The 16,241-nt window shown below is 46.0% G+C and overlaps 1 protein-coding gene across 3 annotated transcripts in view; it reads left to right on the forward strand.

Annotated features, from left to right (window-relative positions):
* Positions 1 to 16,241, forward strand: part of AFF4 (ALF transcription elongation factor 4) — a 49,541-nt gene that overhangs the window by 7,384 nt on the left and 25,916 nt on the right. For 2 of the 3 annotated variants that reach the window (XM_035560686.2, XM_050713713.1), the window contains exons 2-5: positions 9,743 to 9,869; positions 11,159 to 11,950; positions 13,289 to 13,333; positions 14,311 to 14,397. In XM_035560686.2, coding sequence (XP_035416579.1) covers positions 9,747 to 9,869; positions 11,159 to 11,950; positions 13,289 to 13,333; positions 14,311 to 14,397 — 1,047 coding nt within the window. In that variant the 5' untranslated portion in view covers positions 9,743 to 9,746. Of the gene's footprint in view, positions 1 to 6,620; positions 6,776 to 9,742; positions 9,870 to 11,158; positions 11,951 to 13,288; positions 13,334 to 14,310; positions 14,398 to 16,241 lie in introns of all 3 variants that reach the window. The other variant, XM_050713712.1, reaches the window with a different exon arrangement.

The following is a 16,241-nucleotide window of genomic DNA, read 5'->3' on the forward strand; positions in this document are numbered from 1 at the left end:
ATTTTGAAACTCAACTGAATTTTGGCATGAGTTTTGCAAGGTTGCTTGCGTTTTTCCTTAATTCTGTACTAGAAAAAGTTTAACTTTTTTTTTTTTTTTTCTAGTGGCAAGATTCATCGAGTCTCACTCATTTTAAATCACACGTGCTGTTCTGATCGCGTGTGGCGCGCTCGTTTGCCAGGTCCTTTAGCTGTAGCTGAACACGCTGAGGGCGGCTGCTCGCGAGCAGCTGGCACCACGCCTGTCGGGTACCAAACGCGGAACCGAAGGGCTGAGTCCAGGTACGCCAGAAAGTGTCCGCGTCCCTTCTGCCATCAGCTTCTCCTGAAGTCCGTGACACGACACCAAGTGTCTTTGTCCCGTGGAATTTGATGGTTTTCTCACTAATGTGCTTACAGGGATTGTAAAATACATTGGGCATTTAGCGGGTTGGACAAAAGGTTAAAACTTTCCGACCTTGTTGAGTAGGGCTTGTTTGGCAGCACCGCGCATCAGAACTGTGGCTTTCTTGCTGAATTTCACGTTATTTCTCCAGAGAGCTCTGGCCCCTTCCTGTTTACTTCCATTTTTTTGTTCTTTGCAAATCTTAACTGTTCTTCTCTGGTGGGTTTTACCTAAGTTTAGCCAGTAACCTCTCTCGCCATCTTTGGCATAATTACATTTTGAAAAAAGTCATTTGAAAGTGCCCGAAGTCTCAAAGCTGTCGTGCCACTCAAGTGTTCCTAGCAGCTTTCAGACAGATAGCGAATGGTGGTGAAATCGAACTTCTCTGCGTACAAGTTAAGGGCTGCGACCAGTGAATCAGAATTACAGGTCCGTCCCCCAGTACTCAGAGGCCTGGAATTTAAAAGGTGTGTGAGTCCCTCCCCCTTCCAACGCATACACAGCCCTGAAGTGCCCTAAGGGCCGACAGCGACCGTCGGCGCTTGGTTCGCGCTGTCCCGGGTAAGAGGTGTGGAGAGGTGTGAGAGGTGCTCGTGTGCCGACGCCTGAGCTCAGGTGACTTTTGATGGTTCTCCGCGCCCTCTTCGGTTGTTGGAAATTCACTTGGTTGTGCTTTGTGGCCCTGTAGCACGCCTCGAGGGGCTTTGCCCATGTTTCTGCAGGGTGTTAGGTGGTGAAGTGGTGAAGTTGCTCACTGCTGGCCGGGCTGCCCCCTGCATCCTTCTGCTCCTGTTTGGGCAACCAAAGCTGGACTGTTCTTTCCTTTTTTTTCTAAAAAAAAAAGTTGCTTATTCCTAATCTCTAATGCCGTTATGGCTGCTCTGGAGGCAGGGGAGTGTTCAGGCTTGTCCACGTTTCAAAATAACCCTGCCCCCGGACCCGTGCTTTGACCCCGCACGGCTCGCCGGGCAGGAGCGGGCGGCCCTGGCCCCCCAGCAGGCACCGAGTGCCTGGGGGCCGGCAGGGCCGTGCTGCAGCCCCGGTACCTCCTGCCTGCCCCGTGGGTGCTGCCGGCCTGCCCCGGAGGCTGTCGTGCTCGAAGGAGCGAGGGGAGGAGGCAGAGGTGCTGTCGGTAGGTGTACGGCCGTGTCCCTTGCTGCTGGGGGCAGTTACAGAGGGCCCTGGCGGTTTATGCGGCGGCTGAATTTACGGTCTCAAAACCTGACGTTCGTTTCAGTCCGTTGTGCAGCACAGTGCCTGGGCCTTGGTTACGGTAGGAAGTTGGAGATAAATGTCTCGTGAGGAAGCGCAGGCAGATGATCTTTCAGCAGGGCTGGAGGAAGCGGCAGTTAAACCTGGGTAACGTGCGGGATCAGCTTTTTCTCTCCTGCTTTTTCTGTAGTTGAGAAGGACAGGAGCCTTCAGACAAACGTGAGTTTTCCCTTTTGTCCTCTTAGTTCAGGTGGCGCTTTATAAAAATACTCAGTATTATTTCAAAGCCTGGGCAGAGTGTATTTATCACAGAATTCCTGCAAAGCGAATCCTTTCTGAGGCCTAATGCTGTAGAGTTCGTAATGCTCCCGTGTAATGAGGCCTTTTAAGACAGTAAATTAATGTGAGGAAGTCAGAACTATAATGGGCAGATTAACGTTGGATGTCTGAATAACTATTGCTTAATAAAATTTAAACACCAATTGTTTTGGCTTCAGAGTTTAAGCAGAAGAACATGTAGGCACAGGAATTTGGTTATTAAGTCTGCCCAATTAAACTGCGGAGTGTTGTTGGGAAACAGCATTAGGGTGCGCTGTGCGTAGCCTGTGTGGGCATGAACAAACGGCTCGGGGAAGCTCTCACCGTGCAAACTGGGGATCTGCTTGTGACGGGGAACGGGAAGGAGGAGAAGAGCGGGGCTGTTTGAAGGCAGGGCTGAGCCGGGGTTCGTGTAAGCACCGAGACGGCGCGCTCAGAGGATGGCAGTTCTGTCGAGGTGGGGCTGGGCCGCAGTGCTGGCTTCCTTGTTACCTCCTGGACTCAGTACCACCAGACCTCGAGCGTCAGGTGGTGGAGCTCAGAACAGCCCAAGAGCATCACTGGCCCGGCTAAGAAGGCCTTTTGTCCCCGCGAGTAGTCCTGGTACGGCAGGACCAAGCCCGCGGGTGCAGAAGCCAGGGAAGGCACCGTTACAATTCTGCTCGGCTCTGCAGGAGAACCGAACGCCACTTCTCTCTGCAGGCCCGGTCGCGGCTTGCAAGAGTTCGTTGAGGCTGCTCTATCTTATCTGCCTGGGGCTTGGCCTTGTGGCAGATGCAGCAAGTGACATTTTGGTGGATCGCGGCCTCGTCGTATCGCAGTCCTGGGCATCCTCCTTTCCTTGGGGGTCAGTAGGGTCCCCGCGGCTGGGCCATTCCTCCGCGGGGTCGGTCGGTGCCTCCGTGTGCCCGGTTGTGTTGTGGCTCTGCTTTTTCTGCTTGTGGCCCTTCCTCTGCTGTTCCCAGCCCCGGGGAGAGGAGGGGAGAGCAGGGCACTGCTGTATTTCCTGGGTTTCCCTCTTTCTGTGCCCTGTTCTGTAGGGACAGGACAAAGGAGGGCCTGGCGCTGCAGGCCTCTGAGCACTCCCCTGGCTGGGAAGAAAAAGGAAGCTGGGAACTTTGTTTCAGAGAGCCGTCAGCTGTTGTCTTCCTGCCCCTAAGTGGGTTAGCGAAAAGAAAAGCAAAACGGATAGCTTCAGGTCTGGTTTTTTTGTTTTCTTTTTGTCCAGAGGAGACGGGGAGTATTTCTTTCTAACAGCTCTTTAGCTGCCAGCCTTGCACAAGAGTCTGGCTGGTGCGGCGCAGTTCCTCGCTGAACCAAGAGCGAGCTGCGATCATTGCTTTATTTTTAGAGCTTGCCCTTGATAGTGACACAAAATAAAACCGATGACTGGGTAAGGTTAATCCAGGGGAAGGAGAGGTAAGGGGGTCCGGACACTCTCACTACCCTGTAATACTGTTGCACAAAATAACTGTGATGGTTTGAAGAAGGGGTGGTTTGGGCTCTGTTAACCCTTGAGTAAATAACATCAAGCTAGTCTTGCAAATTCTTTTTGGTCAGAATCAGTTTAAAGCTATTTTAGTAGTATGTTTAAGAAAAGGACTTAAAACTTGCTTTTAGACAAGCTGAAATGCAGCTGCAGAAGTTACAAGTTTCCTTCTTAATTTGGGTTCTAAAATTCAGTTGCTGGGAGCCGCATTTACCGTAATCAGAACAGAATCTTTGCAACTGCGTGCTGGGTCTTGGGTATGGTGAACAGCGTACCTATCTCATCTGAACTTGTCTAATAAAACGTCTTACGTGAGCTTACAGAGCCTCCTCAGTCCTACAGCCCTTCTCCTGCCGTCAGCGCTGAGTTAAAAGCTCCGCTGCAGCGCGGTGCCTTCACGAGCAGAACTCGCTGCCTCTTTGGTCCTCGAGTAACCCTCTGCGAGGCGAGGGACTGAAGGCAGAAAGCCGGCAGATAAAATTAAAGAGCAGGATGTAATTACTTGCATCTTGGCTGGGGCACTGGAATTGACAACCCGCTCTTGCAAGAAGTACGGAGACGTTTTTCTCAGCTGGCGGTGGTGAAGGATTTGTGCTCCCCGTTTGGGCAGCAGCGCAGCTCCGGGCGCACGGCGCTTTGGGGGGTTCTGCGGCCGCAGGGCTGGCCGGGAAGGAGAAGGCGGCTAGCTCTTCCCTCTGGTGGCTCTCATCAAACATTAACCTAACCTAGGGCAACTTTTTTCCTTCGTCGTTTGTTTTTGTTTGTTTTTTAAAAAGCTCTGCCACCCTTACGGTGTGTACAGAGGTGTTCTTCTCCAGCTGTTCGTTAGCAGCTCGCTGGTGAGTGTGCAGAGGGAATCCCTGATGAGAAGTGCGGGACGGAATCTCTGGGGAAATCTCGGCTTTGTATTAGTTGTATACTGCCAGTACAATTGTATTTGTACCAGATTACCAGCAGAGGAGACCTTCTAATGAAACCTTGGAAGAAGGGATATCTCTGCTAGACGTGGGGTTCTTTTTTCAAGAAACCAACCCAAACCCTCGGTTCTCGTCACAATACCTAAATGAGGTGATGGCTCACGCGTTCTCGTGCTCAGGCAGATCAGTGATCCCGCTGTGTGAGCGTGCCTCGCCGTGGGTTGATTGATACCGAGTTAGAATTGCTGAACGCTTCTGGTAGAGCTGCTCTCTCCTCTAGTGGAGCAGAAAACGGCTGCAGCTGGAGCCATCCCAAACTACATACGTCCCCGAGGCAGGGCTCCGCTGCTGCCGGGGAGCTCCAGCCGTGGGTCGGAGGCGAGAGGGAGAGAAGGAAAGTGGGGCACTTCGGTCTTCTGAAAGCCTTTTTTTTTTCCTTTTTTTTTTTAACACATGACTATTGTTTAGATTCTCTGTAAACTTCTTTTTGGTTTTGTTGCTTATTTTAGTGTTACAAAGCTGTATGAAGACTACCTGGATGACTGTAGTTACTGCTTCTGTATTTGCAACACCGTGATTATCCTTAACCGTACCTGGAGTTTGTACAACTTTGTGCAAAGCTTTATTGTTCTTGTAAGAAATGTTTCATTTTTTTCTGCACTTTTCTTTTTCTTTACCATAAAGTAGAAAGCTGTAAGTTAAGACTGCACAGTCACTTTCATTTGGTAAGTGGTAAATTGTCAGTGGCCACGCCAGAGCGCGTTTCTGCTTTGTGCGCCGGCGTTCTTCGTTTCGCTGTTGCGGGGCAGGGTTTGGTGGCTGGTTTTGGTTTTGTTTTTAACTTCTTTCTTTACCAACTCTTCTGTGAGTGCATTTGTATTAAACTGTCAGAGCAGCATTTGGGGATTGTGTGTGTGTGTGTGTTCAGTGGCAGGCACAGGACCAGTGCCACGCTTGGTTCCTAAGTTGGGAGGACAGGGATCAGATGCTACCTGCCATTCCTGGTACAAGTGAAATACATTTGATATATATTTGATATATATATTTGAAATATATTTGATAAATAAACATATCTGTGGGAGGGAGCTGGATGGAGCAGCAGAGCAGCTTCTGGCACTGTTAGACTGCCCTGTGCGGACGCGTTGCTCCTTCTTAGAGGCAGGATTTCCAGCGCGGGGTGCGAGCCGGGTGTGCCCTGCCTGGGTGCTGGGGCCTGCGTGCTGCGTTCTCTCCGGAGCCCGTTTATCATTCACGGCCAAATGTTGCCAAACAAAATTGGTGTTTCATCACAGCCAGTTAGCCGGTGCTGGGCGAGCGACCTGTTGGATTTCTGCTGCTTCTGAAAGCGATTCAGACGGAAAGAAGCCCTTGAGGTAGATGAGGCTGTCTCAGAGAAGTCAGGGTGCTGTGAACACACTGAGGATCCACTGAGGCCTGGCTGAAAAGTCGGGGTTTTGGGGTACTTCTCGACGTGCTGCACGTGGGGGGGCTCCCCGGTGGGGGTCCTTATTTGCTGGATGCCCACGGGACGATGGAGCGATGCCGCTGTTGGCGCCGGGACGTGGTTCAGGAGGGGTGAGAAGAGGGGGCTGCACGTCCCACGCCTGTTCCTAGGGGCTGGCCGAGGCGCCCTTTTCTTTGGAAGTACTGTGTGGTAATGTGTGGGGGTGTTGGTTTTGTTTTTAAACTGGGAACGTGGCCCAAAAGTCCCGTACGAGGGGTTGGTGGCGGTGCCCCGGAGGGAGGGCTGGAGGCAGGGAGCCCCGCGGGGCAGGGGGAGCGCTGCGCTTGTACCTCGCTGTAGGAAAGTCCAAGGCTGCAGTCGTCTGTAGCCAAAGCTGTGCCCTTTTTGGACTAAGGACGAGCAGAAGTACCAGACGGGATTGAGTAAGGCGTTGGAACAAGGCACGAAAATCATGGTTCTTGTAGGGATGCTGTGAATGCCGCTCGTCTAGCCGGTGTGCTCCATGCGTTTAGGTGGGCAGTTAGCGGTGGTTGAGGAAAATACACACAAAGGTATTGGGACTCTGTGAATTTCCTGCCTGCGTTTCCTTCTTTCCTTCAACTCTTCACGTCGGGCTGCAGAAGGGAGGCCCGACATTTGGATGCAGTGAGCTGCGTGGGGAGCTGCCCTACGAACGCGCCGTGCGGGTACAGCCTGGCCGACCGCACACCAGTAACGACCCAACCCGCCTGCAGTTAGGCTTTCTGGGAATGGAAACGCTGTGCTGTGCTTTGGGCCTGTTTGCTTTTTTTTTTTTTTTTTTTTTTTTTTAATTTTTGAACTTCTCTTTCCCCAGATGTGGAAGTTGAGGTGACTTTGGGCCTCGCGGCGGCGGCGGTAGTTCCGTCTCCCGTAGCCTGGCTCAGCTCCTCCGAGGGGTTCACGCTTTGGCTCAGCCCTCCCGGGAAGAGGGGAAGGGGAATTACAGCGGGATCCTCTCTGTAGCAGCAGGTACAAGTCACCGAGCTCCTCGGCTTCACTTCCAGGCCCGGCGTGCGGGGAGGGAGGAGCAGGGAAGGCGCCGTCCCCTCGCCGAGGGTGGGGTCGGGGTGGCAGGAGTTCAGCCGCGCTTATCGCATGGGAAAAGGCTGAACTCTGCCGAGCGGCAGGGCTGTGGGAGAGGCAGCAGCACCCTGCGGCCCTGCCGCTCCTGGGGGGCAGCGGGGGGGGGCCGGGCAGGGCTGGCCCCCGGGCTGGAGCCTGCTCTCAGCAAGGTGGCATCTGCTCCGACGTGGGGTGGAAAAGCCAAGGAGCAGCGAAGGGTTGCACGGTTTTGGTAACAGCAGGAGGTGGTTGGACAGCAGGCCCTAAAGCTGGACAAGACACAAGCGTTCTGAAAAGTTCCTCCTGCAATTTCCTTTGTTGCTAGCGGTCTGGGTTTAGCAGGCGTGCCTTAGTCGCTTGCTTTTCAAAGTACCTGTGCTGCCCATTTCTCCTGAGCACAGGCCTCGTCTTGTGTTGTTTGGTGCTGTGCACGGGATGCGTTTCACTGGGAAGTTGCCTGGCACGTCGGGTTAAGAGCCCACCACGCCAACAGGCACCGACTTCGTTGATTTGCATGTTTAATGCCGATGTGATTTTAATAGCTTAGTACACGCTGTAGGTGCTTAAAATACCCCTGTAGAGATGTAGAAGAGTAGATAAAGAAGTCCAGTTTGAATGCGATCCAAATTATCAATTCCCCTCCCTTCCTTCCCGAGTAAAACAAAAAGAAAACCCAAACACAGTCCCTGTATGCGCACAGTGGCTGCCTGGGGAGGTATTTGCCATTTGCTATGTACTGCAGAGGGCTAGGGAGGAGTGGTAGAAAGTGCACTGAGCTGGTTTTATATTTCCAAAGCCTAATTTTGCGTTGACCTGGCGGATGGAGCCAGCTTGCCTGGTTTTGCTCCAAGGGATGTCTGCCTTAACGTCCCTTCTGTGCGACAGTGCTGTACCAAGTACCAGCCCTTGGCTTCCGCAGCCCAAAGAGCTGCAGTACGTCGGTACGGCTCTGCGATGATGCTCGCTGAGATGATGCTCGTCTCCGTAAAAGCTAGTAAAGAGCTTTATCTTACAATTTTACCTTCCATTTGTAAAGCGTAGATGTAAACTTCGAAATGGACGTTATAATCTTCTAAATGCATAGCTGTATAGTCACAGCCCCGGTGTATTCACGTGAGCGAACAGCTCCAAGGTGGGTCAGGATCCTCCCGTGCCCTGCCGGACGCGTTGCCTTTGCTGGTAAAGTGGCGTGGATTCAGGCTCTTCCCGTGGGCCTTAACTGATCAGCGTAGTTAAATCTGATAGTTGTTTCTCTTTAAATTCTGCATATATAAGAAATCGGAAAAAGAACAAGCTTCCTAAACCTCCAGCCTTAGAAGAAATTTGCGTTTTGCCATGGATATGCAAATGCGGAGGCAGTTCGCTGGCGGCAGGGCAGCGTGCAGCCCCTCAGCAGGCAGGCCTGCGGCGTGCTTCCAGCTACAGGAGTTCTGCTGATTTTAGCATAATTGGGGAAAAAGTCATTTCCACATCTGTGTTAAAAACTATCGTATTCATAGGCTTGGTATCAGCATCGAGTAGGATTATGCTCATGCTTTTACCTTGATTACAACGCAAATATTTCAGGGAAGTGCAACAAATCCAGCGCCTTGAAAAGCACTGAATGTGTAGACTGACGCTGGGGGTTATTCTGGCTTTGACGTCCCTGTAGGTTTTATTATAGCAGAGCAGTAGGCAAAATGAAGCCGAATGAGTAAGAAATTGCAAGGAAAGCCTAAAATCTTATTAAGATGAAAAGAGTAATGTTAAAAACAAACAAACGACCGAGTGATAGGTGGAAGTCTTCCTAGAATGGAATAGCTGCTTGTACACAGCTTTCAAATCAGTGCTGTAGCAAACTTTTTTGTTGTTATTTTTAACAGGAAGCTGTCTAGAGACATAAAATAATGACTTTCTAAGTAGGTGACTTTTTCATTTTAGACTGCAGCTTATGTGAAAGAATATGTATTTCTTCTCTGGAAGCACCAGTCGTGCTTTTTGCATTCCAGCAGGGTGCTTTTATAGATCTCTTAATACGAAGAATCGCGTGCACAAAACCAGTGAGGCCTTATCGGTCACCTGATTGTGTTGATTCCTGTGAGTCCCAAGGCTTTATCAAGCACAAAGGGAATCCCTTCTGACCTTATTTTCTCGTTGTGTTGCTACAGTTTGACATATTGTTGTTCACTCAAACAGCAACAGCAAACTCCCGGGGAAGATTGGTAAGAGGGGAGGTTTCCAGCTTTTTTAATCTGCATTTTTGCAGTAGGCGCACATTGTGTGGCCTAAGGCAAAAGTGCGAGATAGACAGAACTTCACAGAAATGCCTGCTTTGACTAGAAATGTCCTTTAGGAGTGAGGGAGGAAGGTAGACCTGGAAACAACATCAAAGCTCGAGGTCAGAGTATGGTGGAGAATGGGTGCCCAGGAAGGTACGTCGGGAGCAGAGCTGAAACCAAACCACAGCCCAATTCAGGCACTGAATGGGTGTGGGGGAAGAGAGCGGGATTGCAGAACACTTGGGGCATGTTGAGGAGAAAGAGAATTGTAGAAACGAATAGGAGATGTCCAGGGTGGGTTGAAATAGCTAAATGGTTCAAACAGGTGAAATAGTTTGAAATAGTTATTTGCCTGAGGACTCTGTGGGGTTTTTTTTCCTGCATAAACTCTCCCGGTCACAAACAGAAGGTAGCTGTAAATTGTGGGTTACAGCTGTTCTAAATGCAAGGTTCTTTAAACTGGACAAAACCGTCTTTTCCATTTTGAGGAGCTGCAGTCAGCAGGGGGTTCTTAACTGAGATCTCGTTCGGCAGAACAGGTACAGGGGCTAACTGCGCCTGCCTTCATCCTTTCTCATTTCCTTCTGTGATCAGGAAATTATGTGTTTTTTTGTAGCAACATGAACCGTGAAGACCGGAATGTGCTGCGTATGAAAGAAAGGGAAAGGCGAAATCAAGAAATTCAACAGGGTGAAGAAGCCTTTCCACCCAACTCTCCTCTCTTTGCGGAACCGTACAAAGTTGTGAGTTTATGCCATTTTCACAAATTCATTTTTTGTGGCAGTTCTATGCAAATATGTATTTGAAATTTTATTTTTATCTGAAAACTTTTTAGATTACAGTTCTTATGTCAACCAGTATTTAAGCAAGTCCTGAAAATAAGGATGGGCAGTTAGTAACTAGCTTCACAGGCAGATTTATAGGAGTATTTAAGTAGGAGGTTAGTTAATTTTAAGCGCTGAAATACCTGACATAATAGAATTATCAGCTTTTTGGCGTAGTCCTGTTTCTTTAAGCTTTAACTAGTGTGCCGATATTAGTTTGTACCTAATTTTTTGGTTTATGATCTCTTACAGCTTTAAACGTATGCGAAGTTTCCTTACAGGTTTGATTTGCTAAAGAGCAGTGGGGAAAAAAAAGAACAACAACAACAACAATTCTGGGGTAGCTAAAAAAAAATAAATATAAAAAATTACCATTTAGTGTTTTCATTACATAGTTCAAAACACACCTTAAAAGCTGAGCCATTCCCTTATCCCAATTTCGTCTAGTTTGCAAGAAGTAAAACCTTATGACTGAAGACCTTTCTCCTGAACGAGAAAAGCTGTGGGGTGTTTGATTCCTGTCCTTCCATCACTTTACTGTGCCTGATGACCACATCCCACATGCACGAAGTTAACTAAAGCTGGTTGGGATACAATATACCTGTTGTGGAGGGCAGGGAGGTCATTTAATTCTTTTCGCTTGCATGGCTACTTGCTTTTCCCTGTTTCCCTTCTAATTGGCAAGACTAAAACCTCTATTGGTCATCTAGATTTTAACAGCAGCTTTGTTTTTTTAGGAGATAAATATTGATTGGGCATCAGTAAAAGCAACAAAGTTTGTTTGGGTTTCTTTTGTAAGCTGTAGAAATAAGTGTAAAGTATTTCAGAGTATTTTGTTCCTTTTCCTTACCTTCTCTGCCAGTAGGGATTTTGTCGTTATTTTCTAAAAAATATATATTTTTAAAATTAAAGATCAAAGATTCCGAAATTGAAAACAAAAGCCTTCTAGTTTTCAGTCATATAGAAAAATGACTCAGGAGAAGTGCTGTCTAAGCACATCTTTTCTGTATGCTCTAGGGGGTTAAATTATTGCTTGAAAAGTAAACCTAGGATTAGGAAACAGTGGCAAAAAGGTAGGGGTGCTAGCCACGATCTTAGCCTTGAAATGTAGATTAACTGCCCTAGTTGTCAAGTCAATTCACTGAAAGTGAAGTTGTGACTTTTAACACTGAATTCCGCATTTGCATTTTTTCTAACGATTTTCACAGACCAGCAAAGAAGACAAGTTGTCTAGTCGCATTCAGAGCATGCTCGGTAATTATGACGAAATGGAGGATCTTATAGGAGATAGATCGCAACAGAAGCTCGTTGGAATTCCCAAACCAACTGTACCATCAGCAACAGATGAAAAATCAAACCAAAGTTTCTTTGGTGACCAGAGACATAATACTAGTTCACATCAGAGTAGCAAATGGACTCCTGTAGGACCAGCACCTAGCACTTCCTCGCAATCTCAGAAACGGTCCTCGGGTTTACAGAGCGGACACAGCAGTCAGCGTGGCAGTGGCAATAACACTAGCGGTAGTGGCCAGAGGCATGACCGTGACTCATACAGTAGCAGCAGCGGCCGCAAAAAAAGCCAGCATGGATCAGAACACTCCAAATCCCGTTCTTCCAGCCCTGGAAAACCACCTGCTGTTTCTTCGTTGAGCTCCAGCCATTCGAGATCTCATGGAAATGATCATCACAGCAAAGAACATCAACGGTCAAAATCTCCCCGGGATCCAGATGCCAACTGGGACTCTCCCTCCCGCGTACCCTCATTTTCAAGTGGACAACACTCTAATCAGTCTTTTCCACCTTCACTAATGTCCAAGTCCAATTCAATGTTACAGAAACCCACTGCTTATGTCAGGCCAATGGATGGGCAGGAATCCATGGAACCAAAGTTATCCTCTGAACACTACAGTAGTCAGACTCACAGCAGCAGTGTGAATGAGCTGAAGCCCAGCAGCAAAGCACATCTAACCAAGCTGAAAATACCTTCTCAACCACTAGATGTAAGTTCCTACCTATTTACTGGGTTCTTAAATGATAGTCCCTTTGGGCTGGGATTTTCCAGCTTCTTTAAAATCCCAATCTACGTAACCAAGACGTAGTTTGTAGTAAATGCTGTTTTTTGTTAAATAAAGCATCTTTCCTGGTGAAGACCTGTATTTTAAATGGAAAATGTGAAATTATTCCATGTGGATACTGTGGTTTTCATTAAACAGGGCCAATGAGACATACTGAGAAAGGCTTAGCTAACCCAGACAGGCTAATTTTCCTAGAGTACTTCTGAAGTCAGAAGTCAGTAAAATAGTAGGAGATTCACAAGTCTTTGACAAGTCTGTATCCATATATTGTCTTTACTGGGAGCCATGTTGTCTTAATCAAGTGATACTATCTGAGTATATCAGGTTTTCTTTTGAAGCCTGTAGAAATTTCTAGATGTGATTATTATACCTTTACCTAGGGAGCATAAGCTAACCCCAGAGCACACCAAAGTGAAAAAGGTTCAGAACTTTCATCAGGTATGCTGAATACAGAATACTATTGGATTAACAACTTTTAATAGTTTAATAATCCTGGAATTGGTAAAGCACAGACCTTGACTACAGCTCACTTGCAAGGAGAGTGCCTTTCTTAATAAAATGTCAGTGCATTTCATATGAACTGTTTGAGTGGCAGTAGCTAGAAAAAAACGTTTGTTCCTGGGTTTTCAATAAATAGCAAGTTAAGATTCAGAAAACAGATAAGGAAAGTCAAAAAATTATTTCCACATTCTGAAAGACTTGACATGCTGATGTTAATGCAGTGAAATGTGTAGTCATTCTGCTTTCTTTCTGTTCGTAGTGTCCCGGATGCAGAAGATTCATAGTTTCATAATTATTGCTGTTTCTACTTTCATGCTGTGCTCTGTTTTACTTTGTAAAGCAGTTTGTCATTACTATGTATTCATGGTCATGCATTTGAGTTCAGATATTATGCAGTGGCTTCTTCTAGGGAAAGATTGAAAGCCATGATTCTTTTTTCCCCCTCTTCCCAGAAGTTTTTAATATCCCTGACTGCCTAAGATCACTTTAACTGTCAAGTGAAAAGTAAGAGATTATTGTGGCAGTTTTATAGATCCGGTGTATTTGCTTTTCATAACTGGATGTGACTCATCCCATAAAAATTTGAATCTATCTGATATTAAAATTGATACTGTTGGAAAGAATTAACAAGGTCCGTTTGTATCGATATAGACTCTATATGAATCGTGATAAGGATCGAAGTTTATTTTTAACTGCTTCAAACTCCTGGGATCTTTTAAAGAAAATCTGCTTTAGATGTTAATCTTGAGTTTTGATTTGTAGGCATCAGCATCTGGCGATGTGAGCTGTGTGGATGAAATTCTAAAAGTAAGTTCTCCCTGCTTTTTTTCATAACTTATTTGTTGAAAACACAAACGTTACTAAGGAGGTGGAAAGTACTCTCTAGTTGATTAGTTCCTATTAAATTGGCTTGACTGCAAGTCATTGCAGGAGGGCTCTTCAATTAATCCTCTGAAGCGGGTAGACTGGGGAAAACTGGAGGCAGAGCTGTGTGTGAGCTGGGCACTGTGCATTGCTGGGTGCACACATCACCTCCTGGGTAGCCTCATGGCATTCCTTTTCTTCTAGCCCCGTCCCCGCTAATCTAACCAGAATTTAGCCATTTCTTCCACCAAAATACAGTCGTTACCTTCCAATATCTTTTTAGATTATAATTATTTGTAGCTACCCGACAGCAGACCCTTCTCTTCTCCTCTAGCTACGTTATTATCTCAAGCCTTTTTACCCCTCGTGTGACCTCCCGTTCATATGCATGCTATCACAAAGGTGTCATTGCCCCATGAGCATTTCCATAGTGTATTTGCTCTGACCTTCAGTACTCCATGGTCCTTGGAGATGCTCTGAGTTGAATACAAGATGCTTTCTTTCCAGCTCCAGGTATTGATTTTCACCTCTTTTTCTCAAATTTTATAGATTTCCCTTTCCCAGGATTTTTCTCTCTACCCCTTTATCTTACATGTGCTCTTCACAGGCTGAAGTGATCAGACGCTGGCTTCTACTTCGGTTTATGTTCAGGCCAACCAATTTTATTGATTTGTGCCTTTCTGCTTGTTTTGTTGTTATGTCTTAACTATATGTTTTCATGGGTAGCAATTTAAGATTTAGGTTTATGTGCAAAATCTTTTGTTATACATTTGGAAAATTAAGATTTGAATATAAAGCTCATTGAAATGTGAACAATGAACTGAAAATTGAGAGGTTTACCATTTGAATCAGGATTTTAACTTGAAAATTTTGCTCTGCTTTTGTCCTGTTAATAGCTCGTCTTTTTTGTTTTGGTACAGGAGATGACCCATTCTTGGCCTCCTCCACTGACTGCTATTCATACACCGTGCAAAACTGAACCGTCAAAATTTCCTTTTCCAACGAAGGTCAGTGCTGTAGTTAAATACTGAATGCTGTTTAAAAAAGTAGCTCCTTTTTAAAGATTAGGATTTTGGAACTCTTTTAAATATAATTCCGTATAGTTCTGTGCTCGTTTCAGTGCTATGCAACTCTTTATCTTGCTTAACAATAACATTGTCATTCTTATGAAAAATGTAATTGTTTTTCCTCTTGTTTATATGCATAAAACAGTCTTCAACGTCTGCAAAGACATGTGTAAGCGTTCATTCTTATGTTAAGTTTTATTTCATAAATTCAAACCTTCTTCAGGGTACTTCTGAAGCTTTAAAATGCCATTCAGCCTTTTCCCTGTTAGGGGAATGCTTTGCAGCACTTTGTGCAGAAGCAAGCATTGTTTACCTCATCTAGCAAGCAGTGGAGACTGGCTGGTAAATGCTAAGAAATTCAAATGTACTTTTCTGCATAAACTAAATTTTCCTCGTAATTTTGAAGTCCAGTTGTAGATCTGTTAGATCTTACATTTCCAATTACAAAGGAAAAAAGTTTTTAAGTGAGACATTTTGCTAAAGAAGTTTTGAGATCACTTGCCCAGAAATATGCCTTATTAGCTTCCCATGTACTTAATAATTACTGAAGCATTTAAGCTATTAATTTGAAAGGGAAATTGGTTGCTTTTTGCTGCTGCTGACAGCATAGGGCGTGTTTCCAGGAGACCTGCTAGAGCTGACACTTCTGAGGAAGGAGATCGCATTCTCCTACCTTTTCGCTCTTGGCTGTTTGCTCCTTTCCCCTCGGGCTGGCTCTTGCACTCCCAGCTGCAGTGTTTTAAGGCAAACTGGCAAAGTGATTGTTTGCCTTGAACTGCAGCTCTGTAATCTGAAGTATCTTGGAAGCTGGTAGGTAGGCAGGGTAGATAGTTTGGGGGGCAACTTTAGCAAGTACAGTTCAGCTTATGCTAGCTGACTCGCTTAGGAATTTGTACCTATTGATTAGCAGAAAAAGATTTAACTTGAGAATACAATTTTTCTCAAGGCTCAACATACATCTGAAATGGGTTGAGGTACTCTGTCCCTAATTTGGCATAATTTCAGATTGCGGAAATTATGCTGGTCATCTTTTAAAAGTTACCTTAATAATCATGAAGGCCTTTCACACCTTTTTCTGACCAGGCTGCTGTGCTAGAGGACCATTTGCTGCTATCAGTTTCCTGCTTGATACAAATTACTCCCCAAAACAGTTCAGTGAAATGTATTTTAAGATTTTCTTCCTGAGATCTCTAAATGAAATCTGTCTAAACAGATTGTCTTGTTACATGAATGCTTTGACATCAATGTCCTAGCCCTACTTCCCTTAACACGAAGATGTTTTGGAATTTGCGTGTGTTTGAAAATCCAAGTAAAGGAGCTCTAATACATGAAATAATCACGTTGGATTACTCTTTATAACAATCTTGTTTGAAAAGAAATATGTTCTCTCTTTTTGACTGGTTGGTCATAAGAAAATACTTTCTTGTGAGCACCTGTAATAGTTTTCCTCAGTGTTGGAAAAAGGTTTAATCTAGGTGATTTGCCCAGATGAGCACTGAGTGAGTACAGTTTTCCAAAAGGCTCCAGCTATAGCTCATGATTACTTCTTGGTCAAAAGTTCCAGGCCCTGTAAGTGCACATCCACAAACTCCCACAGACTGATGAAAGGTTAAACAGTTCTGTTTCTCCTACTGGCTAGATATCTTGGAGCTACAGACGGTCCTGTTGTCATCACCCTGTCTTGTCGTGTTTTTGTCTCCGTGCATCTATTTGACTCAGTTTGGGGAGAAAGAAGCTGTGCAGAGATATGTAGGCCTTTGCCTTGTCCAAACAAACTACGTAAG

The sequence above is a fragment of the Cygnus atratus genome, chromosome 14, assembly GCF_013377495.2.
Source record: "Cygnus atratus isolate AKBS03 ecotype Queensland, Australia chromosome 14, CAtr_DNAZoo_HiC_assembly, whole genome shotgun sequence".
In the NCBI taxonomy this organism is placed as follows: Eukaryota; Metazoa; Chordata; class Aves; order Anseriformes; family Anatidae; genus Cygnus; species Cygnus atratus.